The sequence below is a fragment of the Dipodomys spectabilis genome, unplaced genomic scaffold (assembly GCF_019054845.1).
Source record: "Dipodomys spectabilis isolate Male_0828 unplaced genomic scaffold, ASM1905484v1 ptg000051l, whole genome shotgun sequence".
Classification (NCBI taxonomy): domain Eukaryota; kingdom Metazoa; phylum Chordata; class Mammalia; order Rodentia; family Heteromyidae; genus Dipodomys; species Dipodomys spectabilis.
The window spans coordinates 22,292,643-22,313,400 of NW_024870728.1; the positions used below are offsets into that span (position 1 = coordinate 22,292,643).

The 20,758-nt window shown below is 41.9% G+C and overlaps 1 protein-coding gene across 1 annotated transcript in view; it reads left to right on the forward strand.

Annotated features, from left to right (window-relative positions):
• The window catches only part of Ino80d (INO80 complex subunit D), a 57,224-nt gene that overhangs the window by 11,176 nt on the left and 25,290 nt on the right, over positions 1-20,758 (forward strand). Inside the window, exons 3-6 of the mRNA XM_042679141.1 lie at positions 5,685-5,735; positions 7,407-7,499; positions 7,617-7,863; positions 16,393-17,132. Coding sequence (XP_042535075.1) covers positions 7,646-7,863; positions 16,393-17,132 — 958 coding nt within the window. The 5' untranslated portion in view covers positions 5,685-5,735; positions 7,407-7,499; positions 7,617-7,645. The remainder of the gene's footprint in view (positions 1-5,684; positions 5,736-7,406; positions 7,500-7,616; positions 7,864-16,392; positions 17,133-20,758) is intronic.

A 20,758-nucleotide genomic window follows, 5' to 3' on the forward strand; every position in this document is an offset into this window, starting at 1 on the left:
AAAGTTGACTTTAAAATACAAGATTTTGAATGTGTTTGTAATAATCGCAACTTTTAGGATTAGTGGATTTTTTTTTTTAATTTATGTTTTTGTGGGTCATGGGGCTTGAACTCTGGGCCTGAGAGCTGTCCCTCAGCTTGTCAGCTCAAGGCCAGCACTCTACCACTTGAGCCACAGCACCACTTCCGGTTTTCTGGTGGTTAATTGGAGATAAGAGTCTCATGGATTTTCCTGCCTGGGTTGGCTTTGAACTGTGATCCTCAGATCTCAGCCTCCTGAGTAGGTAGGATTATAGACGTGAGCCACTGGCGCCCAGCTTTTCTTTTCATTCTTACCTCCAGCCTTCCACAACTGGACTTTTCTCTTTTTTTTTTTTTTTTTTTTTTGGGTCCGGTCGTGGGGCCTGAACTCTGGGCCTGGGGGCTGTCCCTCAGCTCTTCAGCTCAAGGCTAGCGCTCTACCACTTGAGCCATAGTGCCACTTCCGGCTTTTTTCTTTTTGCTTATGTGGTGCTGAGGAATCGAACCCAGGGCCTCAGGCATGCAAGGCAAGTGCTTTACCACTGAGCCACCTTCCCAGCCCAAATATTATTTTACTTTATTTTTTTTGGGGGGGGTCTGGTCGTGGGGCCTGAACTCTGGGCCTGGGAGCTGCCCCTCAGCTCTTCAGCTCAAGGCTAGCGCTCTACCACTTGAGCCACAGCGCCACTTCCGGCTTTTTTTCTTTTTGCTTATGTGGTGCTGAGGAATCGAACCCAGGGCCTCAGGCATGCAAGGCAAGCGCTCTACCACTGAGCCATCTTCCCAGCCCCCCCAAATATTATTGTATTTTCTAATTCCTTTGACATAAGCTAAAACTAAGCTCTAACTTCTAACATACAATGGATATCACCTAAAAAAGGAAGAGTGTTCAAGGTGTGATTCAAATGGTAGCAAACAGGATATATGAGTTCAAACCTCAAGATCACCAAAACAAATGAAAGAAAATCTTAGACTGAATTTACTAACATCTCTAATAGCTATCATCTTTCGCTGTGGAGACAACTTGCTTATCCTTAAAGCAGAGAATGTAGGCAATTAAGCACTTAACAGCAACAGCAGAATATATACTCTTACTTATTACCAAAATACAGAAATAGCTATTAGTTAGAACAGACAGTATTTAAGGCTCATAGAAAGGATATTTTAACAGCAAACACATCCATCTACTGAACTCAAAATAGGAAATACGGTCAGGAAAGTCTGTGAGACTCTTATCTACAATAAACCACCAGAAAACCAGAAGTGGCAGTGTGGCTCAAGTGGTAGAGTGCTTGCCTTGAGCTGAAAAGTGCAGGGACAGTGCTCAGGTCCAGAGTTCAAGCACCATGAGCAACAAAAAAAAGAATGAAGAAGTTTCTTTCCCTGAGAACTACCTGAGTGCTTTTTGTCAGCATTTCTTCTTTACTTAAAAAGGAAAAAAACCCAACCTATTTATTAATTCATGTAGAAAAGATCAAATGAGTAGTTGTTTCCAATTTGAACACGTGTGTGTGTGTGTGTGTGTGTGTGTGTGTGTGTGTGTGTGTATGTGTGTGTGTATGTGTGTGTATGTGGTGTTGGTCTTGGGGCTTGAATTCAAGGTCTAGGTGCTGTCCCTGAGCTTTTTTGCTCAAGGCTACTGCTCTACCACTTAAGCCATGGCTCTTGTGTTCCTGAGACAAGGAAGTCCATGAGAGTCAACTCCAATTATGGAGTTGACTCTCATGGACTTCCTTGTCTCAGCTGACTTTAAACTGAAGTCTTCAGATCTCAACTTTCTCAGTAGCTAGCATTACAGGAATGAGCTACCAGCACTTGGCCACAAAGTAAAATAATACTCATTTAAAAGAAGTTAGGGGGTTGGGGGTTTAGCCCAGCGGAAGGGCGCCTGCCTGGCGTGCGCAAGGCCCTGGGTTCGGTCCTCAGCCCTGGATAATAAAAATAAAAGAAGTTAGATTTCAAAACAGCACCATTCCTCTCTCTCGATTTTTCAGGGTTTGGCTCTATAGGTCAGGTTGGACTTGAACTCATGTCTCCTGTCTCTGCCTCCTAGAATTGTAGGTATGTATCCCCACATGTAGCAGAGATATTTGAAAATAGAGAACACTTGACTGTTTTAGGAAGATAGATACAAAGAGTGATAGGGTGTAAAATAATCTTTTAATAGGTCTTTTTTTTTTTTTTTTTTTGGGTCCGGTCGTGGGGCCTGCACTCTGGGCCTGGGCGCTGTCCCTCAGCTCTTCAGCTCAAGGCTAACGCTCTACCACTTGAGCCACAATGCCACTTCCGGCTTTTTTCTTTTTGCTTATGTGGTGCTGAGAAATCGAACCCAGGGCCTCATGCATGCAAGGCAAGCGCTCTACCACTGAGCCACTTTCCCAGCCCTTTTAATAGGTCTTTATTAAAAGAGCCGAACACTGGTGGTTCATGCTCTAATCCTAGCTACCTCAGGAGGCTGAACTCTGAGGATCGCGGTTCAAAACCAGCCAGAACAGGAAAGTCTGAGACTCTTATCTCCAGTTAACCACCAGAAAACTGGAAGTGGCACTGTGGTTCAAGTGGTAGAGTGCTTGCCTTGAGCTGAAATGCTCAGGGGCAGTGCCCAGGCCGAGTTCAGCCCCACAACTGACCAAAAAAGGCGGGGGCTGGGAAGGTGGCTCAGTGGTTAAGTGCTTGCCTTACATGCGTGAGGCCCTGGGTTCCATTCCTCAGCACCACATAAGAAGAAAAAGCCAGACGTGATGCTGTGGCTCAAGTGGTAGTGCACTAGCCTTGAGCTTTGAACTGAGGGACAGCACCCAGGCCCAGAGTTCAGGCCCCACAACTGACAAAAAAAAAAAAAAAAAAATTGAAAGAAGAAAGAGAAAGGAAAAATTAATCACAAATAAGTTTGGAAATTAGTCTCAGGTAAAACAAAGCTGAAGAGAAGTTGTAAGATGTTGAAATATACCTTAATGTAATAACATAGACATAGAGGTAATTAGTGAGAGCATTGGCTTTATTGGGTAACTAGTGAAAGAATACAGTTGAGTAAATTAGTGAGTTTATAAGAAAAATTAAATAGGCACATTATTTTAATGAACATCACTTGCTAAGTAAATGCTGAGTGGCAAATTCTATGACATCTGTGTGATGGCATATTGGATGTTACTTCATCAAATGTTCCAGATATTTATAAGTTTTGTTTATCGCTTTGTTTATGTAATGTTGGGAAATGACCCCAGGCCTGGAACATGCTAGGCAAGGGGTCTCCCACTAAGCTTCAAACATTTTCAAGCTTCTAAATTACATTAACTTCTCTTTATATGTGACTACAGCCATTAGAAATAATATTATGGATTGCTCAATTTACTGATTTTTAAGGGATTATCTTAAGAGCTGAGGGTATAACTCAGTAGCTAAGTAGAGTGCTTGCTCATCATGGATGAGGTCCTTTCAGTTCCCGGCACTGGTGGAGGGTCAGGGGATGGAGGAAGAGGTTTAATTATCAAAGGTATGTGCATTGACATGTGAATAGATGATCTGAAATGAAGAGTTACTGTCACAAAATTAGTTTGTTTTCAGTATGTATTTTCTGTGTGTCTTTAACTTCGGGGTCCTGTGCTAGGCTTGGAGTATAATAATGCACAGAAAATGGTTGGTCCCTGTGAGAGCCCGTTTTCTAAGGGAGAAGAACTGAACAGGCAGCAGGAGTATAGTGTGATGAGGGACCAAATGGGGAAATGCACATTGTACCTCAGAGGAATGTAGAACTAACACAGCTTTTGGGGGTCTGTATGTGGTAATTACTAAACTATATTTCTAAGCATTAGACTAAGGCTGCTTAAGAGTAGTAGGGCACTAGGTTGTAAAGAGGGAGTGGTCTCACTTGTAATCCTACCTACTCAGGAGGCTGAGATCTAAGGATAACAGTTAAAAGCCAGCCCGGGCAGCAAAGTCCATCTCCACCAGGAACCCAGAAGAGGCACTTTGACTGAAGTGGTAGAGAGCTTTTGCCTTGAGCTGAAGAGCTCAGGACAGAACCCATAACCAGAGTTCAAGACCCATGACTGACCAAAAAGAAAAGGAGAGAGAGGTCTATTTTTCTGGGCAGAGTAGCAGTCTGCTTTTAGACTGCTTTTTAAGTCTGTGAATAATATTCCTTTATTTTGAATGCATTTTGAATGTTTTGTAGATTACAATTTTCTTTTTCTTTTCTTTTTTTTTTTTTGGGTCCAGTCGTGGGGCCTGAACTCTGGGCCTGGGCGCTGTCCCTCAGCTCTTCAGCTCAAGGCTAGAGCTCTACCACTTGAGCCACAGCACCACTCCCGGCATTTTTCTTTTTGCTTATGTGGTGCTGAGGAAACCCAGGGCCTCATGCATTGCAAGGCAAGCGCTCTACCACTGAGCCACCTTCCTAGCCCTAGATTACAATTTTCTAAGGGTAAGAATTATAATCATCGGTCTGGGAAAGGTGGCTCAGTGGTAGAGTGTTTGCCTTGCATGTGTGAGGCCCTGGGTTTGATTCCTCAGCACCACAAAAGCAGAAAAAGCCAGAAGTGATGCTATGGCTCAAGTGGTAGAGTGCTAGCCTTAAGAGAGAGAGAGAGAAAGAAAGAAAGAAAAAGAAATATAACCATCACAGGTACTATAAAAATGAAAGGACCTAATAAGTGGGGTTTTTTTTGTTTTTTTTTTTTTGCTTTTGCTTTTTGCCAGTCCTGGGGTTTGAACTCAGGGCCTGGTCACTATTCCTGAGCTGCTTTTATTCTTTTTTTTCTTATTCTTCTTCGTGTGTGTGTGTGTGTGTGTGTGTGTGTGTGTGTGTGTGTGTGTGTGTCGTGGGGTTTGTGTGTGTGTGTGTGTGTGTGCGTGTGTGTTCGTGGGGTTTGAACTCTGGGCTTGGCTGCTGACCCTGAGCTCTTCAGCTCAAGGCAAGCACTCTACCACTTGAGCCACTTTCCGTTTTCTGGTGATTAATTAATTGGAGATAAGAGTCTCATGGATTTTCCTGCCTGGGCTGACTTTGAACCGTGATCCTCAGATCTCAGCCTCCTGAGTAGCTAGGATTACCGGAGTGAACCACCAGTGCCTGGGTCCTGAGCTTCTGGCTTCCGGCTTTTTCTGTTTATGTGATACCCAGGACTTCATACATGCTAGGCAAGCATTCTACCACTAAGCCACATTCCCAGCCCTAGCAACTTTTTTTGTTGTTGGTCAAGGGGCTTGAGCTCAGGGCCTGGATGCTGTCCCTGAGCTGTTTCACTCAAGGTTAGTGATCTATCACTTTGAGCCACAGTGCCACTGATGCATGAATAAAGAAAATGTGGCAAGCACTGGTGGCTCATGCCTGTAATCCTAGCTACTCAGGAGACAGATCTGAGGATTCCAGTTCAAAGCCAACCTGAGCAGGAAAGCTCGTGAGACTCTTTTATCTACAATAAACTGGAAGAGGTACTGTGGCTCAAGTGGTAGAGCACTAGCCTTGAGCTGAAGAGTTCAGGGACAGTGCCCAAGCCCAGAGTTCAAGCCCCTTGACTGTCAAAAAAAAAACAACATTAATAATTTTCACTCATCTAGGGCTCCATTTGTAAGACATGATGCTCAGTGTGTTGCCTGTTTTATCTCTTTTGATCCTGACAACAACATGGTGATAACTTAGCTCCTATTATTTCTATTTTGCAGATGAGAAAACTGAGATTCAGAAAGGTTAAATGATTTGTTCAGGATAACACAGTAAGTGTCTGATTTTGGAACCATCACATCTTCTGACTCTTCAAGCATTTAAATATGTTGTCATTAATTTGGTGTAAGGAAATTAATATTCATTTTATTTTTGCCTTCCTCTTGGTGCCTTCTAGATTTCCTAATCATGCACCCTATCCTTGAGCCACACTTCCAGCCCCACTCTTGAAGGATGAGGTGTTTTGGGGTTTTTTTGTCTGTTGTGGGCCTTAAACTCTGAGCCTGGGTGTTGTCCCTCAGCTCTTCAGATCAAGGCTACTGCTCTACCAGTTGGAGCCACTGTGGCACTCTGTCTTTTTCTGTTTATGTGGTGCTGAGGAATCGAACCCAGGGTCTCATACATGCAAGGCAAGCACTCTACTACTGAGCCACCTTCCCAGCCCCAGGATAACGTGTTTTGAGTGTAGTAGCTGATAATTAAGTTGTTTCATTTGTCATCTAGTGACTTTGGGAGGGTGGGATAGGCTTATATGAGTTGACAATGAGCCTAAAACAGATGCAGTTTACTGTTGTGGACTATGTGCTGTTAATTTTTTCAAAGCAGGAATTTGCTCTATGTTAATTGAACATTTATTGCAAATAGGCAAATACCTTATCAACAGAACCAAAAATGTAGAATTTTTTCACACACCATGAGGGTTTGAACTCAGGGCCTTGTGTTTGCTTGGCTTTCTTACTTGGCTGGCACTCTAGTACTTGAACCATGCTTCCAACCCAGCTTTTTGCTGGTTGTTTTAGAAATACAGTGTAGTGAAGTTTTTTTTTTTTTTTTGCTGGTGGTGGGGCCTGAACTCTGGGCCTGGACACTGTCCCTCAGCTCTTCAGCTCAAGGATAGTGCTCTACCACTTGAGGCACAGCACCACTTCCAGCTTTTTCTGCTTATGTGGTGCTGAGGAATCGAACCCAGGGCCTCACGCATGCAAGGCAAGCACTCTACCACTGAGCCACCTTCCCAGCCTGTGTAGTCAACTTTTTTTTTTTCGGGGGGGGGGGGGGGGGTCCGGTCATGGGGCCTGAACTCTGGGTCTGGGCACTGTCCCTCAGCTCTTCAGCTCAAGGCTAGTGCTCTACCATTTGAGCCACAGCGCCACTTCTGGCTTTTTTCTTTTTGCTTATGTGGTGCTGAGGAATCGAACCCAGGGCCTCAGGCATGCAAGGCAAGTGCTCTACCACTGAGCCACCTTTCCAGCCCCCTGTGTAGTGAACTTTTATGCCCAAGTTGGCCTCTGGAACCTAGATTCTTTCAATCTCAGCTTCCTGAATAGCTAGTATTATAGGAGTAAGCCACTAGCACATGGCTGAAAAAAAGTAAAATAAATCCATTTATTATCCCATTGGTATAATAAATAGATTTAGAGTCTGAGTAGTGAATTTTAAAAACCTGCACCTCTAACATTCATTCTTTTGAGAGAAGAGCTCTGTTGCTTTGATGTATTCAGTAACCTAACCATAGCAAATATGACTTCACTTGGTTGGGAATGGAGATAAGGTAGCATTTTATAATGCATCTCATTCATGTTTGACCTCATTATTGGGATGTTGGATAAAAACAGATCTATAACATTAGAAAAGTTGACATCAAACTATTAAAACACATATTTTATGTTCTGGGTGGGCTGCCTTTTACTTTTTTATAACAAGGCCTTTTGATATTTTTGTAGACAATCTGCTTCATCTTGATTCAGCAGCATTCCAAACTGTGGTATCCTTGGGGTTCTCTTAACATTGCTATGGTGCAGAAGATTTAAAATCAGGTATGGCTGTGGGACCAGAAGTCCCTCAGTGAAATCCTCAACTTGAATCTTTCTTATACTCTCTTGATGTATCACTTGTGTTTCTTTTTCTCCCCTTCCTCCCCCATGGCCTTTTAGCTGATGTTCACAAGGAATAGAGTCACGTGATGTATGAAGGGAAACATATACACTTCTCTGAGGTTGACAATAAGCCCTTGTGCTCATATAGCCCCAAACTCTGCAAGCAGCGGCGTCTCAACGGCTACGCTTTCTGTATCAGACACGTTCTGGAGGACAAGACTGCCCCCTTCAAGCAATGTGAATATGTGGCGAAGTATAACAGCCAGCGCTGCACCAACCCCATCCCCAAATCAGAGGATCGCAGGTAAGAGCATTCTGGTATTAGTTATGCACTTCTCCCTCTACCCTCCTCTTCTCCCTCCCCCTTCCTTCTCTCTTTCAGTGTGGTGAATTTAATGTTGAATTCTAAGAAAGTTTGGAATAATTCTAAAGGTGAGAGATGCAATTTCTTTTTAAAAACTTTTTGTAAGCCGGGTTCCAGTGGCTCATGCCTGCAGTCCTAGCTACTTAAGATTCTGAGATCTAAGGTTTGTGGTTCAGAGCCAGCTCAAGCAGGAAAGCCTAGACTCTTATCTACAACTAGCTGCCAACTGGAGATGTACCTAGGGCTACAGTGATAGAGCTCTAGTAGACATAATCTCAGGGACAGTGCCAAAGCCCTGAGTTCAAGTCCAAGTGTGGCACGAAAAAAATTCTTTTTTAGTGTATATTAATTTTATGACATATTAATATTAATTTTATGATATTAATTTTATAAGATAGTTTCACTGTTTTCTATTGCTCTTTTTCTGTCTCCTTCACCCCCCCCCCCACCCTTTTTTTTTTTTTTTGGTCAGTTGTGGGGCTTGAACTCAAGGCTTGGGTGCTGTCCCTGAGCTTTTTCACTCAAGGCTGGCACTCTACTACTTTGAGCCACAGTACTACTTCTGGTTTTGTGGTGGTTAATTGGAGATAAGAGTCCCATGGACTTTCCTGCCTAGGATGCTGTTAAACCTTGATCTTTAAGATTTCAGCTTCCTGAGTAGCTAGCATTACAGGCTGGAGCCATCAGTACCTAGTCTATTCTAAGTTATTAATAGGCTCCATTATGCTGTTTTCATACATAAACAAAATGTACTTTAATATGGCAATTTCTTTTAAATAGAGTGGTAACCTTAAAGTATTATGTTAAAGTATGTTTAATTGTTTTCTTTTTATTTAATTTTATAGCATCCTGGGTTTTTACAAAAAAAAGTTTTTTCCTAAAAAATGCTGCTCATACCCTTGGTACTGATTTGTTTGATTTATGGCCACTTAAAATAGTTCTTGACTTCTGTTTAGTATCTGTCTAGCAAGAGAAGTCATAAATGTTAGGATTGATAATTTGTGTTTTTAAAGTTTATGCTTGAAAGCATATAAAGGATATATATTCAATTGGAAAGAATTTAAAATATTTAAATCATTTATAAGGTGCACTTTCTGACAGATGTCTTAGTGTTTAGCACTATCTTATAATCTTGCCTTGTTTGATTAAAAACAGTTCCAAATAGATTGTAATTTAGAGACTATATTTTCCCTAGAAATGTGATTTTATATTGTGTGTTTAAAGGAGGCTATAATATCCATAGGAGAAGTACTACTTTTACGTCTCATCTCTTCATGCATCTTGTTCTTTAGTTCTCCAGAAACCATATTGATCATTAGGGGACATTGCAGAGAGATGCAGGGCTGTTCCATGGCCTGCAACCATGTTCCTGTATAGAAGCACATGTCACCCGAATATATTGGCTCAAAAGATGTCATGTGTCTTTTGTCTTGATGAGCTCTTTTTTCACTTTTGTGTGAAATAAATAATTTGTTTGGTAGAGATCCCACCAAATGAGTACATTCAATATGGTGATTTGGGAGTGCTCTCTTAGAATTTCCAACTAACACTTAAGTTTCAAATGACAATACCTGAAAGTTAGAAACAGCTGCTTGATGAGGCAGAGAATAAAACTTTAATCTCAGGTGAGAAAGGGACCTGTGTATAAAGTTAAACCTATCTGTCCAGGCTAGTTGACTGTAACAGACTGAAAAATAATTTTTTTACCCTGGCCTTTTTTAAGATGAAGGATTTTACTTTCAGTCCTACTGCAACTATATCACTGTAGGGTTTTTGTTGTTGTTGTTGTTGTTGTTATTGTTTTCTTTTTAAAAAAAATTTTGCTGATACCATTGTTGAACCCAGGGTTTTCTAAGTAACCAGCTTGCTTGCTTGGCTAGAGCTCCACCAACTTGAGCCACACCTCCAGCCTGGCTTTTTGCCTGTTATTTTGAAGGAGTCTCCTAGACTTTTCTGTGTGGGCTGGCCTTGAACTTTGGTCCTCCAGATAGCTTCAAGAGTAGATAGGATTACAGATGTGAACAACCAGAGCTTGCCTGTAGTTTTATCTTAAATTGGATTTATCCACGGTTGTGGTTATCAACCTTGGATTTTTTTCATTTGAAGTAAAGCAAATATTACATATTATATAAAATTATATATTAAGTTAATATGAAGAACTGAATTTCTTTCTCAATTTCTTAAAATATTCTCTTAAGCATCTTTTTTTTTTCTTTTTTTGTTGGTCATGGGTCTTGAACTCTGGGCCTGGGTGCTGTCCCTCAGCTCTTCAGCTCAAGGCCAGTGTTCTACCATTTGAGCCACAGCGCCACTTCCAGTTTTCTGGTTGTTAATTGGAGATAAGAGTCTCATGGGCTTTCCTGCCGAGGCTGGCTTGAACTATGATCTTCAGATCTCAGCCTCCTGGGTTAGCTAGGTTACAGGTGTGAGCCACTTGGTCCTAAGCATCTATCTTATTTGTCTTTAGTAACTTCCTCGTTAGAATAAGACAGGAAAAGCAGAAGAACTTTTGTGTTTCTCATTTAATACAAACTTTCTTTTTTTGTTGTTTTTTGTTTTTTTTTGGTCCTGTCGTGGGCCTGAACTCTGAGCCTGGGCGCTGCCCCTCAGCTCTTCAGCTCAAGGCTAGTGCTCTACCACTTGAGCCACAGCGCCACTTCCGGCTTTTTTTTTTTTTTTTTTGCTTATGGGTGCTGAGGAATTGAACCCAGGGCCTCAAGCATGCAAGGCAAGCACTTTACCACTGAGCCACCTTCCCAGCCCCATTATTTAATAGAAACTTTCATAGCTACTAAATTGTCTGGGCATGGTTGTAATTCTGGCACTCTGGAGGTAGAGGCAGGAGGATTAAAAGTTCAGGTCCATGCTGGATTACATACAATAATCTATTGTTAACTGAATTTTTATAAGATTAAGAAATTTAAGGTTTTTTTTTGTTTTGTTTTGTTTTCCTGTAGGTCGTAGTTCTTGACCTCTAGGCCTGGGTGCTTTTGCTGAGCATTTCAGCTAAGTTGAGCATTCTACCACTTGAGCCACATCACCACTTCCAGTTTTCTGGCGGTTAATTGGAGATAAAGAGTCTCATGGACTTTCTAGTACTTTCCCTGGCTGGCTCTGAACTGTGATCCTCAAATCTCAGCCTCCTGAGTAGCTAGGATTACAGGCATGAGCCACCAGTGCCCAGCTCCTCTGTAGCTTTTGCTCATCATTTGGAGATAGTAGTTAAGATTTGTCTGCCTAGGATTGTTTTAAAGCTCCATACTCAGATCTCAGACTTGTAAGTAGCTAGGGTTATAGGCCAGAGCCACCAATGGCCATGCTTTCCATCTTTTTAAGATAGTTATAGAGCTGAGGAACACAGTTTGAAGCTAGCCTGGGTGGGAAAGCATCAGATGCTTAACTCCAGTTAACTACCAAAAAGGAATGCCTCAAGTGGTAAGAGACAGTACCCAGGCAAATAAATTAGTCAATCATTAAATCAATCAGTCAATAAAGTGGTATGCTTAATGGAAGGACTGGCAAAATCCATTTTTTATGTTCTTGTGCAAAAAAGTATATGAGCCTTCTCTTGCTATATAGATCAAGCTGGCTTCAGACTTGCTGTGAAGCCTGCCTAGACTCTTGGGCTGAGATATTGCAGGTGTGTGCCATCATGCTTCCTGTATAATACCATTTGATATTTAAGTTTGCTGTGATTATGCATGTATATGTCCACACACACACACACACAGTTAATAGTGTATATCTGCCAAGAAATTTTCTTGTTTCCTACATTCTTTTTTTTTTAAAGCATCTTGAGGTATGATTCACATACCATATAACTAATCCCTTTAAAGCATATCATCTGGTATTATTACTTTTTTTACTGTTTCACAAAATTATGCAGTCCTCACCACAATCTAATTTTAGAATATTTTCATCCTTCCTAGTGAAACCCTGTACTTATCTAGCAGTTATTCTATCTGTCGATCGATAGATCGATCGGTTGTGGGCTTGAACTCTGGGCCTGCGTACTGTCCCTCAGCTCTTTATAAAGCTTAAGGCTAGCGCTCTACCAATTAAGCCACAATGCCACTTCTGGTTTTCTGGTGGTTTATTGGAGATTAGAGTCTTACAGACTTTTCCTGACCAGGTTGGTTTTGAATCTTGATCTTCAGATCTCAGCCTCCTGAGTAGCTAGGATTACAGGCATGAGCCACCAGTGCCCAATTCTATAGTTGTTTTTTTAGAGTAGAAATGCACATTTTTGTATATAGAAGGGTTTTTTTGTTGTTTGTTTGTTTTTTGTCAATCTTGGGGCCTGAACTCTGGGCTTGGGCAGTATCCCTCAGCTCTTCAGCGGCACCACTGCTGGCTTTTTCTGCTTATGTGGTGTGGTGCTGAGGAATCAACCCCAGGGCCTCATGCAAGCGAGGCAAGCACTCTACACTGAGCCACCTTCCCAGCCCTGGTATATGTATTTTAAATGCTGTTAATAAGCCATCAGAATATAGTTATGAAGAACTTTCCTATTAGAAGTAATGTCTTGTCTCATCTCATCTTGTCTCATTTTTCTTTTTTGGTTTTTGAGATAGTTTCACTCTGTAGTACAGTGTGGTCTAGAATCTACTATGTAGCCTAGGTTGCTCTTAAATTTGTTATTCCTTCTGCATTAGCCTCTAGAGAGGAGTGCTGGGATTATAGGTTTGTCCTACCATGCCAACAGAAAGAAGCTTTTAGGAATTGAGACAACATATTGTGCTTTGCTGATTCAGTGACTAAAGAGGTGAGGGAGAGCTGCATATACAAATCAGCCTGCTGCCTTGCAGACAAGCTTGATTTCTAAATTAAAAACATGAAGCCACACTTTTTCCTACTAAGGAAACAAATTCTTTTTTTTACTTAAAAAATTAGGGAGGGGTGGCACTGTGGCTCAAGTGGTAGAGCCCTTGCTTTGAGCTGAATAGCTGAGGCCCAGAGTTCAAGCCCCACAACTAACAAAAGAGAAAAGGAAAAGAGAAAATTAGGGAGGGGATGACACTGTTCAAAAGGAAGTATACGCATTACCTCAATCATGTAACTATATCCCCTCTCTCTCTACAACTTTTACAATAACATTTTTTAAAAAAGAAAGAAAAGTTGGGCTGGGAATGTGGCTTAGACTTAGAGTACTTGCTAGCATGCATGAAGCCCTGGGTTCAATTCCTCAGTACCATATAAACAGAAAAGGCTGGAAGTAGTGCTGTGGCTCAATTAGAGTGCTAACCTAGAGAAAAAAAGCTCAGGGACAGTACCCTGACCCTGAGTTCAAGTCCCAGGACTGGCAAAAGAAGAAAAAAAGCAAGAAATAAGGAAGAAAGGAAAGAAAGAAAGAAAAAAAGAGAAGGAAGGAAAGAAAGAAAGACATTAAGAAGTTAAAAGCAATAGCAAAAATACTTATTTTTTGGCATACTAGGGACTGAACCTAGGCCTCACACATGGTAGGCAAGTGCTACCCCATTGAGCTACATCTCCAGCCATTTTAAATTTCATTTTCTGACAGCATCTTGCTAACTCACCTAGGCTGGCCATCTTCGGTCAGTCTTCCTGCCTCAGCTTTTACCAGTAGCTGGGACTATCGTCCTGTATCATCAGACTTGGCTGTTTTTTGTTTTGTTTTATTATTTTGCTGGTTCAGGGATTTGAACTGAGCATTGTTGCTCAGCCTGCTTGCTTACAGCCAGCAAACTACCATTGGAGCTGTGCTCCTGTTACAGCTTTTGGCTGGTTATTTGGAATCACATCTTGGATTTAATTATGTTTTACTGGTTAAGCAGAGGTAGAATCAGGCTTTTATGCTCACCTCTATTTACTCTTTATTATTGTTAATTTGTTGGAAAGTCTAGTTATTACCAATATCCCATTCCTTAGTGTATGAGACCTAGCTCAAAACTGCTAGATATGGTCTGCAGATGTCAATTGTGTGCTACAGTAATAGTGTCTGTTTTCAGATAACTTAGGGAAACACTGACAGGGGAACTTCATAATGCACATTATCTTCAAAAATGCTTCAAGTTTTTCAGCAGAAACAAGCAAAAAACAAAATTATGACATAGTTTTGCTGAGGCAGAATTTCCCAAGTTTATTGAAGCACTTTGTACTGTTTTTCTGGCATTCTTGTTATCCTGTGGAACAGAATGAAGGAAGAGCCTGAGTTTGGAGACTCTTCTATTGGTGAAAAACCTCCACAGATTTCACTGTGGTTAATTGGCATACCGGATATTCTTGCTCTGTGAGAAAACACTAGCCTTTTTTCTTTTTTCTTTTTTTTGTCGGTCATGGGGCTTGAACTCTGGGCTTGGGTGCTGTCCCTGTGCTCTTCAGCTCAAAGCTAGCGCTCTACCACTTCAGCCACAGCGCCACTTCCAACACTCGCCTTTTATAAGAGCCTTCACATTGCAAAGAGCTTTGATTTTTTTTTGTTTTTTTTTTTTTATACCAGTCTCAGCCAATTCTGTCACTTTGCACATCAACAATGTTTGGGCAGGTTCTATTTTGTAGAACAGTTTTCTTATCTGATAAAGGGCATAATTTCAGCACTATTCCATGCTGGTACTGGATGAGATAGTCCATGTCTTTGTATCTCAGGTTGTTGAGAAACTCATTCCATTTAGAGTTCTTCTCATCAGGTTTATTCTTTTACTTTCTCCTTCCATTCTGCCTGTAACACTCTTGTGTATGGAGCATACTGTAGATACTTGATATTACTTAAGGTTATATGATAAGATCTTTGAATCTCCTAAAGGAATATACATTTTCCCATGAATTATACTTTTTTCGTAGGTTAAACCAGCCAGTTTATTGAATAATATGTGTAAAACTTTTACCATGCAGGGCTGGGAAGGTGGCTCAGTGGTAGAGTGCTTGCCTTGCATGCATGAGGCCCTGGGTTCGATTCCTCAGCACCACATAAGTAAAAAGAAAAAAGCCGGAACTGGCACTGTGGCTCAAGTGGTAGCGCGCTAGCCTTGAGCTGAAGAGCTGAGGGACAATGGCCAGGCCCAGAGTTCAGGCCGGACCTCCCCCCCCCCCCCCCCCCAAAAAAAAAAAGAAAAGAACACTTTTACCATGCAGACTGAAGCATCTATGTCAGCTCAGCATGAAGAGCACATTTTCTTCCTTAAGGCAATTACATGGAGAACCAGGTTGAATGAGGTTATATAACAAGTGTGGGGGAAGTGGCGCTGTAGCTCAAGTGGTAGAGCGTTCGCCTTGAGTTGAAGAGCTGAGGGACAACGCCCAGGCCCAGAGTTCAAGACCCACGACCGACAAAAAAAAAAAAAAAAAAACAAGTGTGGAAGCCGGGAGCCAGTGGCTTATGCCTGTAATCCTAGCTACTCAGGAGGCTGAGATCTGAGGGTCACAGTTTCAAAGCCAAAGTCTGTAAAACTCTTTTTTTTTTTTTTTTTGGTTGGTCGTGGGGCTTGAACTCTGGGCTTGGGCGCTATCCCTCAGCTCTTCAGCTCAAGGCGAGCGCTCTACCTCTTGAGCCACAGCGCCGGTTTCCTAGTGGTTTATTAGAGATAAGAGTCTCACCGACTTTCCTTGCCTGGGCTGGCTTTGAACGGTGATCCTCAGATCTCAGTCGCCTGAGTAGCTAGGATTACAGGCGTGAGCCACCGGTGCCCAGCTCCGTGAAATTCTTTATCTCCAACAAACCACTGGAAAACCAGAAGTGGTGCTGTAGCTCAAGTGGTACAACGCTAGCCTTGAGCTGAAGAGCTGAGGGATAGCGCTCAGGTCCACAGTTCAAACCCTATGCCCGACAAAAAAAAAAGTGTGGAATCCAAACTAGGGGAAGCTATTTTTTGTTGTTGTTTGTTTTGTTTTTTGTTTTTTGTTTTGTGGTCGTAGGGCTTGGATGCTGCCCTGGAGCTTTTTTTGCTCAGGGCTAGCACTCTGCCACTTGAGCCACAGGTCCACTTCTGGCATTTGAGGGATGGTTAAATTGACTGACTTTCCTGCCTGAACTGGCTTTAAACTAGGATCTTTAGATCTCAGCCCCCTGAGTAGCTAGGATTACAGGTATGAGCCACCAGCACCTGGCACTGATAGGAATTTTAAGTGATGCTTCAGCCCTTGATGAGCTAACTTTGTGTGCTATGCGTGAATGGAGAATAGTCACGTGATGGAAAACAACAGTGAAACCATTGTCTAGGACCTCTGGCCCTGACTGGCTTCTCAGGTCCTACATTTGCCTCCGCAAAATTACACAGACTTGGGATTACTTCAGAGTAATGAAAGTTTCCTGAGTGTGTACCACCATGCCCAGCATGGAAGTTGCATGCAGAATTAACCAATGCCAAGAATTACTAAGACACTACTGAATATTGAACCTTAAGGTTCTGAGTACTTGGTAGATAAGTGCTCTACACAGGTCAATTTTTAGTGTATTAGGATTTGTGTTTTACAGTTTGTACTGACTGTTCATGTATGTGTGTACTTTTACAGGTACTGCAACAGCCATCTGCAGGTACTTGGCTTTATCCCGAAAAAAGAGAGGAAGAAAAAGAGTGACCCTATAGATGAGGTGAAGGTCAGGCACCCGGTGGACACCATGGCCTTTAGCCTGACAGTGCCCACATTGGCCTTGAAGATGCCCAATGGACTGGATGGCATGTCCCTCTCTCCACCTGGGGCAAGGGTTCCTCTCCACTACCTGGAAACAGAGCTGGAAGACCCCTTTGCTTTCAACGAGGAAGATGACGACCTAAAGAAAGGGGCAACTGTCAGAAAGAAGTTGCAGAGCAAGCTGGCCCAGAATCGGCAGCGCCAGAGAGAGACCGAGATTTTGAAAGTTCGGCAAGAGCACTTTAGTCCCCCTCCTGCACCTTCCCGGCAGCCTCTCCAGCACTCCCGCCCGTCACCTTCCTCGACTTCTTTAAAACCTCCAGCGCCACTGCAGGGTTCAGTCTGCAAGTCACCTCAACCTCAGAACACCAGCCTACCACTGCAGGGAGTGGCCCCCACCACACACACTATAGCACAAGCAAGGCAGTTGACTCACAAGAGGCCTCTGCCCCTCCTGCCATCCAGTAGGGCTCCTGGCACTGATCCACCCAGGACTGACCGGGTCCTCATGAAAGCCACCACCTTCTCTCCACACTTCTCCTGTATAAGTCAGCTGCAGAGGTTGGTGAAACTGTGCACTCAGAAACATCAGTTGGACACTGATCTGTTTCCCCATTTAGGTGAGTTATCATTTGTTCATTCTACGTGGTACAGTGTGGAATGTGTTCTGTCACGTGACATTTTACTTTCACCACTACCATCTACCTACTTGCTATAGTAGGATGTCTGTAAAAAGTATGGCGCAAGAGTATTTATGTCTCTTTTTTTTTTTGGTCCTGGGGCCTGAACTCTGGGCTTGGGCACTATCCTCAGCTCTTCAGCTCAAGGCTAGCGTTCTACCACTTGACCACAGCATCACTTCCGGCTTTTTTTCCCCTGCTTATGTGGTGCTGAGGACTCGAACCCAGGGCCTCATGCATGCAAGGCAAGCGCTCTACCACTGAGCCACCATCCCAGCCCCCACTGTTAGCTTTTGTTAGTAGTAATAGGTTGCGCTGTGGCTCAAGCGGTAGAGTGCTCACCTTGAGCTGAAGAGCTAAGGGACAGCGCCCAAGCCCAGAGTTCAAGCCCCATGACCGACCAAAAAAAAAAATCTCAAGTCAAGCACCTGTAATCCTAGCTATTCAGAAGGCCAAGTTCTGAGGATCAAAGTTCAAAGCCAGCAGGAAAGTCTGTGAGGCTCTTATCTCCGATTAATCACCATAGAGCCATAAGTGCGGCTGTGGCTCAAGTGGTAGAACACTTGGTTTGAGCACAAAAGCTCAGAGACAATGCCCAGGACTGAGTTAAAGACCCAGGATTCCTACCAAAAAAAGTAAGTAAGTAAATAAATAAATAAATAACAATTTCTCAAGGCAACTTCTGTTCATGATTGAAGACCAAGAAAAAAAATACAGATAAATGTTTCAATGTAATCATACATCTTTCTTTCTTATGTTGCTTCTGAATCCCAAATTTATCCTCTTGAGTTTCTATATTTGCTATTAATCTTTGGGGGTGGGGGGGGGCACGTGCCTAGGATCTTGTTATGTAGCCCAGGCTGGCATCACATTTGTGTTCGCCTTTGAGTGCTTGATTATAGGCATTACAACTATGCCCAGCTTGTTTTGGTTTTGATCACTTAAATTGTTAATTCATTTAAAGGTTATTTATGATGTGATTTGATATTAGCTATGTTTCTTCTCTCAGGGAGGTGTGTGTATATGTGTGTTTTTCATGTACACACATATGTGCATGCTCACCAGTACTAAGCTTGAACTCAGAGTCTCAAGCTTTCAAGGCCTCTAACTTGGATTTTTTTACTAAGGCTGGCATTCTACCACTGAAGCCACTGCTTTTTGCTTTTTGTTTTTCTACCACTGCTTTTTGCTTTCATTGAACTTTTTTCATTGAACTTTTTGCTTCAGACCTTGAGGGTTATAGGAGTGAGCCACCAGTGTTGGACTTAGAAACAATTATTTACATGCAAGATGCATATACTTACATGCATGATAATACAAGCAAAGCATATCAACAGTAGTAACTGGACAATAACAATGCAAATCTCGGTATAGACAACAGGAAATAGCAATGAAAACAACAGTAAGTTGCTAGATTGGTTAAAATTATATGCACTATTGGAGAAGTTATATTTCGTACAATGCTGTTTAGTAGGTAGCAGTCTCTTTCACACTCACACAGTCTGCAAACAAACTTTATTTTTCTTTTACATGTTTTATAAAGTAGTATATAGCTATTAGGAAGAATGAATGAAAGCCAGGCGCTGGCTCACACCTGTAATCCTAGCCACTCAGGAGGCTGAGATCTGAGGATCACAGTTCAAAGCCAGCCTGGGCGGGAAAGTCCATGAGACTCTTATCTCCAATTAACCACCAGAAAACCAGAAGTGGTGCTGTGGCTCAAGTGGTAGAGCACTCACCTTGAGCTGAGGAGCTGAGGATCAGCGCCCAGATTTAGAGTTCAAGCCCCATGACCAACAAAAAAAGAAAGAAATCTTTTGGCTTAAATGTGCTCATGATTTAACAGGTAGGAAAATCAAAAGGTATTATCAATTTTTTCTTTTTTTTTTCTGGTCCTGGGCACTTCCTGAAATTCTTTTTCTCAAGGCTAGCAATGTACCACATGGGCCACTTCTGGCTTTTTCTATGTACTTTATTAGAGATAAGAGTCTAACATGTAAACCTAACATAACACATGGTCATATTGGTCACAATCTATTAGAATAACTCAAAAATAATTCTCAGGTGGGGGGAGGGGGGGAGATAGGAGGACACGGATGGTAAGGGGAGAAACAAAGGAGGAGGCAACAATGCTTGATAAGAAATGTACTCATTACCTTGCTCATGTAATTGTAACCTTGCTCTGTACAGTATTTTCACAATAAAAAGCTTATTAATTAAGATAATAATAATTTTTAAAAAAAGAGTCTAACGGACTTTATGGCCTAGGCTCTCTTCGAACTGTGATCCTTAGAGCTCAGCTTTCTAAGTAGCTAGGATTACAGTATAAGCTGCCCTCACCCTGTTGTATTGTAAATTTTAAATGATCAGAACCTCTGCATAATTGATTACTTATGTGGGTGAACTTTGCTTGTAACTGAGTATCAGAGTAGACATAAGGGATATAACTATCAGTGAGAATGGAATTAAAGACAGAGGATGTGTTTTATATTTTTTTCGCCTACTGTGAAGCTGTTTGACTTTTGACAATTTATTTTTTCTTTTTTTTGTCAGTTGTGGGGCTTGAACTCTGGGCCTGAGTGCTGTCCCTGAGCTCTTCAGCTCAAGGTGAGCGCTCTACCACTTGAGCCACAGTGCCACTTCTGGTTTTCTGGTGGTTAACTGAAGATAACAGTCTCATGGACTTTTCCTGCCCAGGCTGCCTTCGGCTGCCTTTGAACCGCAATCCTTAGCTCTCAGCCTCCTGAGTAGCTAGGATTATAGGTGTGAGCCACCAGTGCCTGGCTTCTTTTAGCAATTTTTAAAAGTTAATAAAAAAATTTAAAAAAGATAAGTAACTATAAGATTATTAACCATAGTATGTACTAATTTATTCATACCTTGGTGTACTTCTTTTCAAAGACATAAAATTGACTTCCAATTATACATGCTGATTTGTTACCTGTTCAAAATTTTTATAGTGATGTATTTTCAAGGTAATAATTAGTTTCATATGCAGCTTATTTTTTCATGGCTGAATTCAGCCTCTAATTTGTCATTTTTTATTTCTATCATTATAAATTGTTGCAGATACATAGCCTTGCAGCAAAGTAAATTACTGTCTCATCTTTAATTGTTTTTCTTCAAGTAGATAATTAGAAGTGGAATTGCCAATTTCAAGCCTTTGCTTTTTTTATTTGATTATTTTTTGTAGTGCTGGGAAAATCAGGCCTTACCTGTGATATGTAAGTTTTCTACCATTGAGCTACAGATCCCAGCACCCTTGGCTTTTTTTTTTTTGGAGGCAGTTTTATTTTATAGCCCACAGTCGTCTTGAACTTTTTTTGTTTATTTTTTTGTCAGTTGTGAGGCTTGAACTCAGGGCCTATGTGCTGTTCACTTTGAGCCACAGCATCACTTCTGGTTTTTTAGGTGGTTAATTGGAGGTAGGTGTCTCACAGGGACTTTTCTTTCCTTTTTCTCTTTTTGCTCAGTTTGAAGCCAGCTTGGGCTGGCTCTGAGACTCTTATTTCCAGTTAACCAAAAAAATGGAAGTGGCACTGTCGCTCAAGTAGGAGAGCACTAGC